Genomic DNA, 15,084 nt, shown 5'->3' on the forward strand with positions numbered 1-15,084 from the left:
GACATTTCACTGCAACCGAAAGAAAACAATTATTTTATCATTCCCTATTTCCTACCATAATGGCATTAACCGAAACTGATATCAAAATCCGAAAAAAAATCACACAAAACACAAATAATTTTACCTTAATGGCCATTTGTCTAAAGCTTTGTCCTGTTTCTGCTACAATAGTCCCTAGCCTGAATATAGGACAGAGTGGGTCTTTGAGTCGACTGTATCTACACGATCTTAGATACATAGGATCTGTCGTATCCAAAATATTTCGTCTGTGAAAAAAATGGAAAGAGATTAAAATGGAGATTATTGAATGCAAGTTCTTAAGTTATTGATGACATGTACTTTTATGTTGTGAATATTAGCTCGAAAACTTTTTACATCACTGTTTTGATAGAAACAAGGGTTTTTCCGTCTACAGATTTAAACTAAAAGTGATTTAAAATAAAACTGCAACGATCTTATTTACAGGTCAAAAATATTTCTCTTGTAAGGCAAAATCTATCGAAATAATATTGGAGATTGATGAATGCACGTTGAAATTTAAGGCCTACACGTGGTGCGCAAATCCGCCCCCAATAAACAGGCAAACTGGCAAACGAAGGTCAAAATAGCAACAGTGTACAGCCATGGACCCCAAAACAAAGTTCAGATATGATGCGGTCAACCGCTGCACAAAACCGCCGTGCATTGTTTGAGCCCGTATTCACTGAGCAGTGTGTAATCGGATACAGAAATGTAAAGCTTCTCACTAATTACGTCACAAAAAACGAGGCAGTTTAACCGCGTCATATTTGAACGTGTCAAGCGTGAATACGGATAATTGCTTGATATATATTAAATTATTAAAGTTGAAAAAATCCTCCAAAAAGAGAATAGCATATTATGTTAAAGACCTTCAGTCTTAATATTTTGATCTTCTTAATATGATATATTCTTGTATGGTAATGAAATAGTTTTAAAACGCATGGTAAACTACATAGCATATTAAGCATTTCGTGAAAGTAATTGTTCACCCCGCTTCAAAACAGTGTATAATTTGTGGTATAATTTGGGAAATGAATCCATTGAATAGGGAAAGTTTATCATTCTCTTTATCAGTGCTATACAAACATATTGAATAGATGGCTGAAAATATGACTACATGGATTTCATAAAGACAATAAAATATTTTTATTTAGCTGGAAATTGTTCGAATAGCAGTCGAATATTAACAATAATACTACGTTTCTTCACGAAAAACAGGAGAACATTGTCTAAAAGTACGCTCACACGAAAATTTGGATCCAAATTCATTATCGACGTCAAACTATGTTCTCTTTTTGTCAGTCTTACTTTCCACAGTAAACTGATTTTCCAAATACATTTGCAACATAATGTTTTACAGCTTTGAAAAATACGCACACATCCATTTTACTTTATCTGTTTTTTGCTCGATGGCCAGTTTGTAATCATAACTTCAGATCTAAAAGCAATCCAAAAGGAATACTCACTTGACAAATCCGAATTTAGGAAATGAAATAGAATTCTTGATGAGAACTGTGAAATTTTCCGCTTCTTCCAGAATTGCTGACGTCCATCTGAAATGAGAAAGAGAGAGAGAAATAGAGAGAGATGACGAAAGAAATATCAAAACTTGTATCAACACAATGCTTGTCCAGTCACAAGAAAGTGATAACAGTGTATTGCATAATATCATTACCGCGGTCATTGTATAACAAAATTAAAAAACACTAATGCCAGTAAATGTATATTTCCAAAGTCAACTCATTGATAAAAAAAACAAAGTCTTTGGTCGGTTGTTTCGTATTCTCCTACAATTGAGTTTGTAGAAATATATGACCTCATAATCAAATAACCTTCGGGCAGACAATTTCAAGTCTCCTTGTATCTGCATAATCCTTTATTTATTCAACGAACTCTAATCATCGTTCAATTTTCCGCATAATGATTCCGAAATATTCTTCTATTTTGTGCGATTTGAAAGGTCATTCGGAATCAAGGGATATTGTCACAAAAGAGCCCTCCTCCATTCCATGCTGAAAAGGGTTATTCTTCTAGCAATACTTGTTCATTTGGATTATATTGACTTGGGGATTGGACGAAATGGCTTTCGACATTTCTAATGCCAACTTCTGTCCTCAGTGACAGGGATATGAAGCGCACCATAGCTGTATTTCATTTCCCAATCAAGATTTCACCGTAAGATTTAGTAGGGTCACTAACCAGCGAACACGATGAAGATGAAAGGCACTGTATGGCGGTAGTAAATCACTTGGAAGATCTAACGATCACTGCTTATTACCCGCTACATACATAGACCGCCACGGCTCCATTTGGTTACCAACAGGATTTACTGGCGAATTTTAATCGCAAAACTATTTTTAGGTTTAGGATATGTAAAACTTTGAGAGTATAATGAAGATTATATGCACAGAAAAAGAGACATCGTCAAGATCGCCAAGGAATTGATGAATGCATAAGTGGGCAAACCTTTACAGCTTCAAAAACAAAAGTTAGTTATTGTATGCACCAAGACAACGGGCATATAAAACGTGTTAAAGCCGTGCTCGCATGAAACCAGAGATACGAACAGAAAGAAGAGTGAGAAGGAAGACTTGGAGGAGATAGAGACAGAGAAAGTGAGATGGAGAGATAGACAAGAGAACAAAAAAGAAATACGAGGAAGAGTTTGGCAGAAAGGGAAAAGAGAGAACAAGTCAGAAGAAAAAGGTGCACGCGCGCATATGTGTGTGTGTGTGTGTGTGTGTGTGTGAGAGAGAGAGAGAGAGAGAGAGAGAAAACAAGAGAGAGAGAGAGAGAGAATTTTTTACGGAAGGAAAAAACGAATTCTTTCACCAAAGTGTTTCAACTAAATTGTTATACTGTATGTGACACGGTAGTTGAGCGAACTCAGGAAGATAACTGTCAATATTTGATGAAATTCGGAGTAGTTTAGCGTAACCTTAGTCTCGGCAATCAACAAACTGGATTAGTTTTGGTGCATTGTGACTACAACCTTATCTCAACACGTGAATAATGTCTGTTTTTTTTTTCTTAAAAAACTTCTGTCCTATCGAATTCGATACGAGTCGTAAATCCGGGTAAATTTGCCGGGGCGTTGATTTCATGTGCATATTTTCCTTTTTCTCTGAAATGTTTGACAACTTCCACCCCCCCCCCCCAAAAAAAAAGGTGATTTTGCATACTTTATCGATATTATGCTTAAAATTTTAAGGGCTTTATTTCCATTTCAAGGAGCCGGTACTTTAAATTGTAATGTTTCAAATTTGATTTAAAAAAAGAAGTCTTTGGGGAGACAGTTTTCAAAAGATGCTTGCATAATTACACCCTCTAAATTATATGCTAATTCCAAGGGGTTCATCGAGTTAAAAGTAATAAACCACGAATGATCGAATCAAAGGTAACGAATCGTCTTCATTTTTTAAAAATTGTATTAAGATAATTTAAAGTTGTTGGTCGGAATAATGTAAGATAATTGCGCCGGCCCAACAACATGACCCGGTTAACATTCTGTCAGGAAGGGGGGGGGGGGTGGGTGGGGGTCATTCTTCTTGTTTTTAATTCGATCAGACTGGGGGAGGGTGGTTCCAAATTACATCATAATGGGAGCATCCAATAATCTAAAAACATTATAATGTCGAGAAGAGCTCACGTCAAATTGTTCATATGGGACTGCACTACAAGTTTGTTGTCTGGTCTGCTTAGAGCAGGGCATGAACACATGAACACATGATACTCCTGACAGACAAACGCGTACGTTTGTATGTTGCATTGATTTCTTTGATGGGTAGGGGAAAGATGCTCCTACTTTTTGATTCTCCCTTTTCAGAACACAGTAAGAGAACGTTACACAATCATCGCATAATCATGCTGAAGGCTGAACAAATTCTGCAGAAAAAATGTCAAAGCATGAAGCCGCGTTTTGGAGCACGGCCAACAATGGGATGAACGAGTGGGATACGAACTGGCTGATATCGGCTGCAAATCTAGTCAGTTTCCCTGCTTTTCATTTTCATTTACCCGCCTAAGTTAGCCCCGACCTCTTTCATAGTGCACACGATGTGTCATCTTAGACCGACACACAGAACAATATTTTATTGGTTTGATTGTGTGTTATTGAGGACTCTAAATATTATTTTATACTGCTTCGATCGAATACATTCGGTCAGGCCAAAGACCTATCGGTTTCCGTGATTTCACAGAGAATAATACGTATTTTAGTGGATGCAGAACTAGTGTATTTTCGATCGATTCCTTTTAAATAAGCGTGTTAAATTTCGAGAAATTTACCTGCTTGAAAAATATAAATGTTTCTTATCATTTGATGACGGATGGAAAACAAATCTTTTGCTGTAAAACAGTTTTTATTTGCCCTTTAGATTATTCGTTTTCTTGGCTTGCTAGTTGAAATATATGCATTGATACATCATATTATGACGTATGTACAATTATGAAAATGACGTAATGTGATGATCTTTTAAAAGTTCAAAATAATATAATGGGTCGGCAGTCCAAATTTAAAAAAGGTTCTTTTATGTGATAGAGGAAGAACCGATTGTGCACAAAACAATACAATTGCAGAATTTCAATAGCACGTAACAAGAAATAAAGAAAGTAAAAGTTTTGTTTTGTACTCATTATAGAATGTTTGCTTATAAGATCAGTCTATATTTCAAGTAGTGACTCCGTATTTTCTTCTCAAAAGACATTATGATTTTATGGTCTACTATTTTTTGACGTCATAATCCTTTTTTGAAATAAATAATCTGTTCAAATGACATCTTTAAGTTTTATTTGGCGTCCCTTATCAGACTAATCAGAAGCAGTGGGATATGTTGATAGAGCAAGGTGTTTTTTTTGGTCTCCAATACTTGCCGAACACAAACAACTAGAAGCCCGTAGCGAGAGGGGGATGATAATCTTATCCTGACGAGTGGTGGAACGAGAAAGGAGAGAGACAGAGAAGAGATATATATATATATGCATGTGGTGATTTTACATAGATAGATACATTCCCCGCAGACCGGATACTAACTTATAAAAGTAGGCTATTTCCTGAAGAAAATAAGATGAGTGACTTTACGGTCATATTTTTAGAAATGGATGATAGGATGCGATGGAAAGCGATTGAAAGCGAAGATGAAAATAGATGACGGATCAACAAGTGACAGAGAGAATGGCATTTAGGACATGATTCTCCCCGGCACTGAAGACATGATTATGCCCTAGATGGACACATGACCTTGAACAACCGCCAAGATGAGGTGAGATCTTGAAGAATCCCGTCGTCAAAAGAGGGGCTCGTTGAGAAGTGAAGTGTCGATTCCTGAGCGGATTCTTGAATTTTATTGCTCCATCGACGTGATAAGAGTTACCGTCAAGCCCAGGCTTTAGACAGTGGCGTAGACCCAGGCTTCTGGTATCAAGGGAGGGAGTACGGGTCTTACGAAGTGGATGAAAAGCAAACTAACGAGACCAACGGGTTAGAGTGCGGGAGGGGTCGTATCATATGTTCGTTTCCACACTCCCTTATTTCTTTCTTTCTCTCATTCTCTCTATCTATCTCCCTCTGGCTCTCCCCTCTCTTTCGCTCTTCTTTTCTGTCCCCTTTTTCACCACTTCTTGGGGAGAAAAAGGCTCATGCCCCTTTGCCATTTAAAGCTCCATCAATGCTTCTAGACATTATTGGGATGGAGAGGGGGAGGATGATGGGTGGTAAGAAGTGGGTAGATTATGAAGAATGCTTCAAAGTTCATGCTGCCTAACGGCTGCTGACAGCTAGTAGGGTGTTTACCAGGCATTACAATACATGATTTCGACGTCGTTTTCCTGTTAGCAGAATTAAACAGTGGCTGTGTTCCTGACAGATGCGTGTAAATCATCATCAAGTTGCTCAAAGATGAAGAGCTAAAAGATCATAAAAAGAGATACTGGATTACTTATCTCAACGCCATCTCTGCCATTCTTGTGCATATGTTACATTAAATAACAATTTGTAACTGGGTAGAGTTTTAATAATTCTAATGAATACACAGGCAGGAATAGTTTTAGCAGAACTCAATTTCCGGAACCTACTTGTAAGCAGTTTCTAATGTTTTCAAATTCCCAGTTTGCCTTTTCAACAAAGGTCAATTTAAGCGTAATTTCGTCAAGTTATGCTTCATCATGCCACTCTATACTGTAATTAAATTTACAAGGACCTCTTTGTCTTTCCCTTCGAGTTCGCAATCATGACCCGCTTACAGCTTCTTAAAGTTTCTGCGAAGTTCCTTCTCCGGAGACGAGTGACCGTCAAATTACGACCTTCCGAGCTCACCCAATATCTAGGTGGCAACCTTTCCGTTGATTTCAGGCCCCATTGCCACAAAGCGAACACGTTTAATTCTCGCCTCATTCCAATGCATTAATCTACCATAATCATGGTGATTTCCTTCCCAAGAACACCCCGGGGGCATCCTAATTCGAGGAGTCACAAAGCCCACATCCTTGGTTCATTACGCCAAAGAGCTTGGGCAAACTGAAGATCCCATCCGAAAATGCCTAGTTTACAGGGGCAAACACAAAACTCACTCTGCTGCTAATTTGACGAACGGCCGCCTTAAGATGACCAGACGTGTTTATTCCGCTAGCTTCAGCGCAGACTACAAGTCGGTTTGGCGCGGATTTCATCGTCTCCTTATTTGCGCGCTAATCGATGGAGGGAAAACGAGATAAGATTATAGATGTCCCTTCGACATTTGTGGCTTATTCGATTTGATCTAGGTTTGCAAGGGAGAAAGGAGGGTGCAAGACACATGCAGAGGAATTCAATCTGAGGCAAATTTCAAAGTGATTAGTGTGGCCTAAAGCCCGCATTGTTACAAAATACCTGTGTCGCTGAGATTGAATTTAGGGATATTGCCACCCCAAAAATTGACCAGAAGAGAAAGCGAGAAGGGAGAGAAAAAGAGAGAAATCATGGGTCGAAAGATGAGGGTAGAGAGAGAAAAAAAATATAAGAGAATGGAAAGAGAGAAGAGAATAGAGAGAGAGAGAGAGAGAGAAAAGGGAGAAGAGAGAGAGAGAGAGAGAGAGAGAGAAGAGAAATACAGAGACAAAAAAAAGATAAAAGATAATTAGACAAAAATGAAGAGATAGAGAAACAGAGACAGAGAGAATAAAACGTAGAACGAAAGAAAATGACAAGAATTAAGAAAAAGAGAGAAGAAGGACAAAAATTGGAAAGAGAAGATGCAGAAGGGAGAAGGGGCGAAATGGAGAACGCCTAGCGGAATCACGAAATAGGAGTAGAAAGTCTTAATAGGATGGGTCATTCGCCCAAAGACTAACCTTTCTTCTCTTACGATTTTCTGAATTTTCAAGTATAACCAGAAAAGTATTTTCCTCGGACCCTATACCGAGGACGAAACACCTCTCAGAAAATGAAATACATAACCTTTCTCGTGTTCAATTATTGTTTTCTTGCTCTGCGATTATGGTGATAGGATTTATAATTCAATATAATTCAATCCCATTTTATACGGCTAATTAAAAGATAAAAAACAAAAAGTCCTAGGGGTATATGTACGGTGGAAATGAAATAGGATTATCCATTTAAAAGAAAGACGTTATAAATGGTAAAAAAAGGCTGTAAAAGTGTATAATCATGACAAATCAAATTCACAAATCTGCCGTAGATATGAACAAACTTCATGCGTTCACACACATACAACCGCACACACGCGCGGACACACACGCATATGCATAAACTCACGCAGGCACTCGCAAACACATAAACTATGTACACAAAAGAACGGTATACCTTATAATTTTGATGCATCATGTATAAGAAAATGTAAGTGATATGCAATCACCATGTGAATGAAAAAAAATAAAACAATTCTTGAGGATGGACATCCTTGAGTAGTCATATGAATAGTAACACGAAGTACTATGGACTTTCCAGTCGGGATACGCCCTGATTGGCTGCGAATCGTAATGACGTCAGACCAGTTGCCAGTCTGTATTCAATTTTGATGTTAAGAGTTTGGCATTTTCTTCAACCGGAAGATATCAAATCCTTCGAAGTTTTAATAGGAAGTAAAATTTCGGAACCCCATATCGTCAGTGAATATGGAAATTGTACACGTTTAAAAATTCGTCTCAATCGATTTTGCAATTATTGATTGCAAAAAAGATCGCAGTCGGATAGTGTATGGGATGTATTTAAAGAGAATGTTTGAAAATAATTTGTGATTATTTTCATTCCGTTTTATGTCAGTTCGGAAGAATATCATAGTGGTAATATCCTGGAAATGATTGCTCTTCTAATGCTCTGATATTAGACAAAATTACGAGAAACAGCTGAAAAGGTTGGACCAATCATTCACGTCACATTATGTGTGCCGTTGGTCTTTAAGCATGATTGTGCAAACCTCGCGTAATGTCAATGACTCTCAACCCACACAAGATCCACCAATTCCTATGCACTACATGCTCTAATGAACTTTTATCTACAACATTCGCCAAAATGGCACATTAGCTAGTTTGCTATGATTGCCGATAGGCACAACATTTGGTATGCACAAATAAGCAGAACGATTAAACAAATTCCTTGTGAATATTTCATGTAATCTTCATTATTGATATGACCAGGAATATCGTGAAATCACGCAAGTATTGTGCAACGACATTGCCTCTAGGCAATGCCATGTAAAATATTAACAAAATAATTTGTTGATAATTATGAACCTTTTGAACAGTGGCGGAGTCGTTTTCTAGGTGCGGTTCATAAAAAGGGATGAGGAGAATAGAATAAATAAGGACTTAGTGTTACTTACAAAGGTCTTATGTCGACTTCCACTGGACACCAGGCTTTGACTTCACAGACTGTGGTAGCTTCTTTTGTTTTGGGATGTGTTGCATTTACACATCTGCCCGTTTTGATACCTGCAAATAAAACAACGTAGGAAGATACTAGAATAACCATGCAAATATACAAAGCACATCATTATTATCTGGCTACAAGAACCAACATACGGAATTGGGATACTAAAACTGATTACTTAGATATTCATTTACATGTTATTCTTTCTTACTTAGGTTTCTTATTCTTTTTTCATAAATTTATGATATTTTTAAAAATTTGAGTGTTTGTAATTCAAAGCCTGTTATTGAAAACGAATATGTAAATGTAATAATACGATTAATATAATAAGAAAGGGGGAAATGACACAAAAATCAAAGTATTAAACAAAATAAGAAATAAAGATGAATCATTATAATTGACTGTCAATCCTTTCTTATAAAAGCTCATCTCTAAGCTTTAAAAAAATATATTAATGTTTATTATTCTTTCCGACAGGTAAAGCCGAGGTCGGCGTACTTTGAGAAAAATTCGTATTAATTTATGACCTTTCACAATTCAATGAAGCATTTTACATTTGATTTAATGTTATGGTCTGATAGGTGGTGATAAGATATGAGGCCTTGAGAGGTCATTGGCAATGATAGATCAATCTAAGTTATGTGTGATGATCTTTAAAGCGGAACTGCACTACTTGTAGCTACCTGCGCCCTCTATATAGCAAACAATGCCTAAGCGGTACCCGTTGGTCCCTCATGCCCCCTTTTTCTTATGCTATTTGAGAGCTGATTTGATGAGATAACCACCTGTCAGTGACCTTGCAGGGATGTTTAATCCCTCCTGGCCAAACTAGTGCAGACAGGCTTTAAGATGATTTAAGATGATGAAGATTCACAACACATTACATGGCGCCATTTTATTGTAAAAACATAACAATTGTACTGTGCAGACATTTTTCATAACGAGTACCGATGGAACAAAACGGCCATTTATAGATTATTTACTGATATAACCAATGAGATCAAAAGGCCATCATCGGCGTCATAATGATACAAGCCCAAACAAGTTTTGATTCAAATCTCGAAACTATCTGAAAAGTCGATCCCCGTAAAAAATGAATTTCTATCTCGGCCGAATAAACGTGTATTAAGACACAATCAATGTATTTGGCTTTAGCATCATTGATTTCTACATGATTTAACGTTAAACACTGCTAATCACTAATTGTTGATGAATTTAACAAGCCTTTCGATTACAGGATAGCAATGTTTTTGTCAAATTTCAGTTTTACACATAACTGATGAGTCGTAGCCACTTGTGCAATAATTTGAAATCAGCCCAACAGGCGATTCGTATGACATGTCAAATTCGCCTTTCCTGTTTCCCGCCGAAAAAATACTGGCGCCCGCAGACAAATGGATATTCCAGGACGAATGTAGGATGGTGACGGTCGACCGGCTTTCTCATCAAATGCCGGGTATCTTCTCTCAATTATAATGCGCTAAGATCCAATAAACCGCCGACATTTGTATTGTAAAGTGAGAGATCGGCGGAGAAAGTGAGAAGAGTTAGCAGAAAGATAGTTGAGTGCGACAGCGTGTATGCGATGTCAGTTTCGAAATGCCCGGAGGCAAAAAAAAGAAAAGGAGAAAAGCGCCATCCCTAATGCAAGATAGAACCACAACGACTTCTGCTTATACGATTATGGAATTTAGTAAAAGTCTACAAAACAATGTTGATAGATGGGAAATTTTAAAGATGTTGCTAGCAGTCTTTGTTAGTCTATCGGTCTTCATACTATGCTTCCGCCATCGATAAAGTATACATCATGTTAATACAAAACATTAAATGGGGCTAAGAAGTGTAGAGATTAGCAAAAGTATTGTTATATGTGAAACAATGCATTCGTATTAATTAGGATTCGCATTTTGTTCTAGGGGAGGGCGTTGATAGTCATTTCATGATAACCTCATTTGAAAACGTTTAAGTCCGCTGAAGTATTTTAATTGTTGATTAGCAGTGCCGGGTATATACAGTGTGAGTCAAAAAAAGTTTACATCTAGAAAATTGATAATCATTAAAAAAAAAAATCATCGATGAACATTAAATTGTTATATGTCTAATGAAAGATTGTTTTATCCCAAATCATTTGGTACCATTTTTGTGTGGTATGTGTTCACGCCTGGATGAACAGGAGACATTGTTTGCGAGAGTGCAAAAATCGACTTGCGCCAAAGTTGCCTATATGATGTTTGAATAAAACAATTGGGATTTGGGTATTAATTCGGACTTTGCAGATCCAAATAACATCCCTAACAAAATTAATCATGCTACACATATCAAATATCGAATATAAAATATCAACGAACATTTGTGCGCGTGTGTGTGGGTGTGTGCGACTTTGCCCTTTGCAAAAAAACATATGCAATGCCTTCCATTTGATACATTCAATTCATTCTCTCACTCCGCTAATCCCAACATAATACATACTGTAGGCATCACTTTGGCGCAAGTCGATTTTTGCACTCTCGCAAACAATGCCACCTGTGTATTCAAGCGTGAACACATACCACACATAAATGGTACCAAATGATTTGGGATAAAAACACTCTTTCATAAGATGTATAATAATTTACTGTTTATAGATGATTTTAAAAATTATTAGCAATTTTCTAGGTGTAAACTTTTTTTTGACTCACACGGTAATGGCAGTGTTTATGACATTTGATTTAATTAGCGATTTAAGGATGAATGGAGCTGTATTCAGGGCATTTGAAAGAATGAAGGGCTGGGAGGGGGGGGGGGGGGCTGAGGAGACTAGGGAAAGGCATCCCCAAATTGTAATCGAGTGGATTGATGTCTAATGCTACTTAGAACTTCGCACACTTTTAAGCTTACTATCTAAAATCGTCCTCGGCTTAATTAGTAGTAATTTCGTTTGATGAAAACAATTTTGAGTGAAGTGTAAACATTTTCGAAAAAAAATTAGTGGAATTAGTGCCAGTACGACCCGTTCCCTAACTCTTACTTTACAAAAAAAAAATACTCTCCTCCAAATTCGCTTTTATAATAGAGTAGCACAACATCACCAGCGCAGAACATTAACCGTAATGAGAAGATCCGAGGATTCGCTTTTTAACGTGCAGGAACATGGATGCTCGTAATGATGATCGAACAACCATATATCCCCTCAAATACCAAATAGTCACGAGAGTTTAGTACTTTCTATGTTTCGAAATTGCACTTCGTTTTTCAGAGACGATATTAGGCATAGATTGAAGGTAGGGATGGGTCGAAAATTGACTTGTCGTAGAGACCATCACGCATAGCCGAATGCACTGATGATGACAATGAATGCGTAGGGGAGAAGCATATAGTGGGTGAGAAATCAAGGAAGATACCTGGATTCTGTTTTCAGGATGAGGACAGGGATTTTTTTCTCCAGGAGGAGCGAGTGTTTAATGGTTTTCATTACTACCAGCATGATCATAACCATTATCATTATCTTCATCAGCATCATCATCATCATCATCATCACGACAATCATCATCATCAACATCATCATCATCAACATAATCATGGTTCTCACCGTCATGGTCATTGTCAACATCACTATCAGTATCAGTATTGTCATCACCGTCACGAACAAAGGTAAATCACAGAAACACAAAGTGAATATTTTACCTAATGGAAATCTCAAACTGGCGAAAACAGCCTTGTGACCTTATTGAATTTTTTATTGAAACTCTTCAATTTCTTTCTTTAAATAAATAAGATGACTCCACTTCCCTCACATGTATTACTGAGTAGGTTTTCTTCCTCTCTTATAGGACACCACAATACTTCAAGTTACCCGACATGTATATTTCAGTACAGTCCCAAGGGAAATGTTTCTTAAGTGCAACCGGAAACTTGTATTCCTTCTTAAAGTAAATGGGGGAGTTGAATTCCCGTTGCCTTTTTGCCAATTTGATATTTTCTACATCTACCGATTTCAGCATTTAAAATCCACAGTTTCCTCATTATTTGTCCGTTTTTTAAAATCATTTTTTTTAAATTTCTCTTCTACATCCAAAGCAACTCGATACAATACTTGCATATCTCTAAAAATTTGTCCGAATTTTGAACTCGAAACAACTATACATCAGGGACTTAGTTAACCCCAATCATGCCATAAAAAAAAGATTTTAAAAATCGATTAGAAATATTTCGCTTATACAACTATGCTTTTTAACCGAAAACGATAATATTCTTTTATTGTTATTGATTGGTTTAAATCGTGTGAATTGTTTCGATTCTCATTATGTGTTTTTTCTGAACCTTGACCTTTTTATTGTTATTAGTGAACAGGTGGTCAACACTTGACCATTGATTATCGTTTGTGTTGTAAGGTATCCTTTCATTGGAAAAACGTGCTGTGCGTAGTAGCAGCCATGCGGACGCGTGGTCAAAACCATGCCTTGGAAAGAGTGTTATAATTTCTTATTTTTGTTTCAATGAAGTCAACGATCTTTACACAATTTACAAATTGCCAAATAAGGATAGGCTGTTTTGGGTTGTATTTTTTATAAAATAAATTCCCCGAATTATGTTGGATTTGCAATGATTTAAAAACGCCTGGCATATTATTCACATTATACATGTCAACATGCGTATGATTCAGTGACCATGGTGACTGTTTTGTTTTGTTTTGTTTTTGTTTTTGTTTTTTTGTTTTTTGGGGAGGGGGGGGGGGGCGCTTAGAAGTAATAAGATACAAGGTACAACTATCATGATTATGAGGATATGAATTATTCATGTGCATTTGTTCCATATTTTTGGCAAAGTTTTATTGTTTGTAGAGGGTACATAGTCATTGGATCCATTAAACTTCAATGAAGAATGGAAAAGTCCGTCTTTTTTTATATAGTATGTTATCGTCTGTAGTTGTTTGGTGTTACGTGTGAGTGGTCTAAACCATAGAAACATACAGATGCCCCACACCTAATCAGGTGTGATTGAAGCCTTTGACTGGTCTTTATGCGAAGGTCGTGGGTTCGAGCCCCGGCGCGACACTATGCCCTTTTCGCAAGACCTTAATCTTCGTCTGCCCTTTCCATCCGAGTGTCAAATGAATACCGGTAGGAAAGAATACCTTGAAAGCTGTAGGCACAGACATTTATAGCTAAGCGAGAGCCGGAATAAAATTGGAACGCCTTGCGCTCATTGCGTGGTGGATAAGAAATGCAGAAAATATGTAAATATCATTATGATTATCAAAAGTCGTTTAGATAGACAAATACAGATTTTTGATTAAAGTAGACCCTTTCTTTAGTTTGTATACGTGTATGTACCCTTTGGGCCTTTGGGGGTGATTGCGACAAATGAAACTCCAAGGAAAGATCGACATTAATCAAGCTGTCAAGAAAGAGAAGGGGGTTTGGAACTCCGAAATACTCATCAAGAAAATCAAGACTCAACAGATTGCACTGAATGGTTTACATTACTGTTCTCCTTCCGAACCCTTCATCATCTTTCTCTGTCTCCTTCTCATACGTGTTCTCATTCCCATCACCCCTTCTCCCCTCTCACTTATGAATCTTTCGCAAACTTCGCTTCCTAACCCCCTCTTCTATTTCTGTATGCTTCTTTCGCTGCATTATTACTCCATTGCATCTATCTTATTATCACTCACTTCATACCTCTTATCTTTCTCGCTCACCCTTCCTCTTCTGATTTTTGAATAAGGTAGAAGGAGTAGAATAGCAATGATCAAGACGATAAAGAGGTATTTGCAAAGGAGAGACGGAGGTTGGGGTCGGTTGCCTTACTACGTGAATGACATAGCTAATGTAAAATGGTTACAATTAGGGGCGGATGTGGAATTGAGCGTATCAGCTTTATCTTACTTTTTTGTTCCCCTCTCCTCTCCTTTTCTCCTCTTAGTTTCTTTCGCTCAGATGTTTCGACTGGGAGGCCACATGTCCTCTTGCCCCCGTGCATCTTCTAGGTAGATGTCAGGATGTAATGTGATCTTGAGCGAGGCTTATCTTCATCATGTCATCTCTTTATCTCTGACCCGATCTGTCTTTCATTACCCTTATCCGATCTTACCTCTCTCTCTCTCTCAAACAGATCTCGGCTTTATCAAAGAAAAGACGCGCGAGATTCTCATTTTCTCTCCTCCGGTTCATTATTTTTCTCGCGATGTAGGCGCTCATCTTTTATGTGATGTAAGAATG

General features: G+C 37.4%; 1 protein-coding gene across 1 annotated transcript in view; it reads right to left on the bottom strand.

Annotated features, from left to right (window-relative positions):
- The window catches only part of LOC591536 (P2X purinoceptor 4), a 67,841-nt gene that overhangs the window by 36,471 nt on the left and 16,286 nt on the right, over positions 1-15,084 (bottom strand). The window contains exons 5-7 of the mRNA XM_030974947.1: positions 8,838-8,946; positions 1,488-1,574; positions 125-266 (exon numbers count right to left, since the gene is read on the bottom strand). Coding sequence (XP_030830807.1) covers positions 125-266; positions 1,488-1,574; positions 8,838-8,946 — 338 coding nt within the window. The remainder of the gene's footprint in view (positions 1-124; positions 267-1,487; positions 1,575-8,837; positions 8,947-15,084) is intronic.

This window comes from Strongylocentrotus purpuratus, unplaced genomic scaffold (genome assembly GCF_000002235.5).
Source record: "Strongylocentrotus purpuratus isolate Spur 01 unplaced genomic scaffold, Spur_5.0 spur5_contig_867, whole genome shotgun sequence".
NCBI lineage: Eukaryota > Metazoa > Echinodermata > Echinoidea > Camarodonta > Strongylocentrotidae > Strongylocentrotus > Strongylocentrotus purpuratus.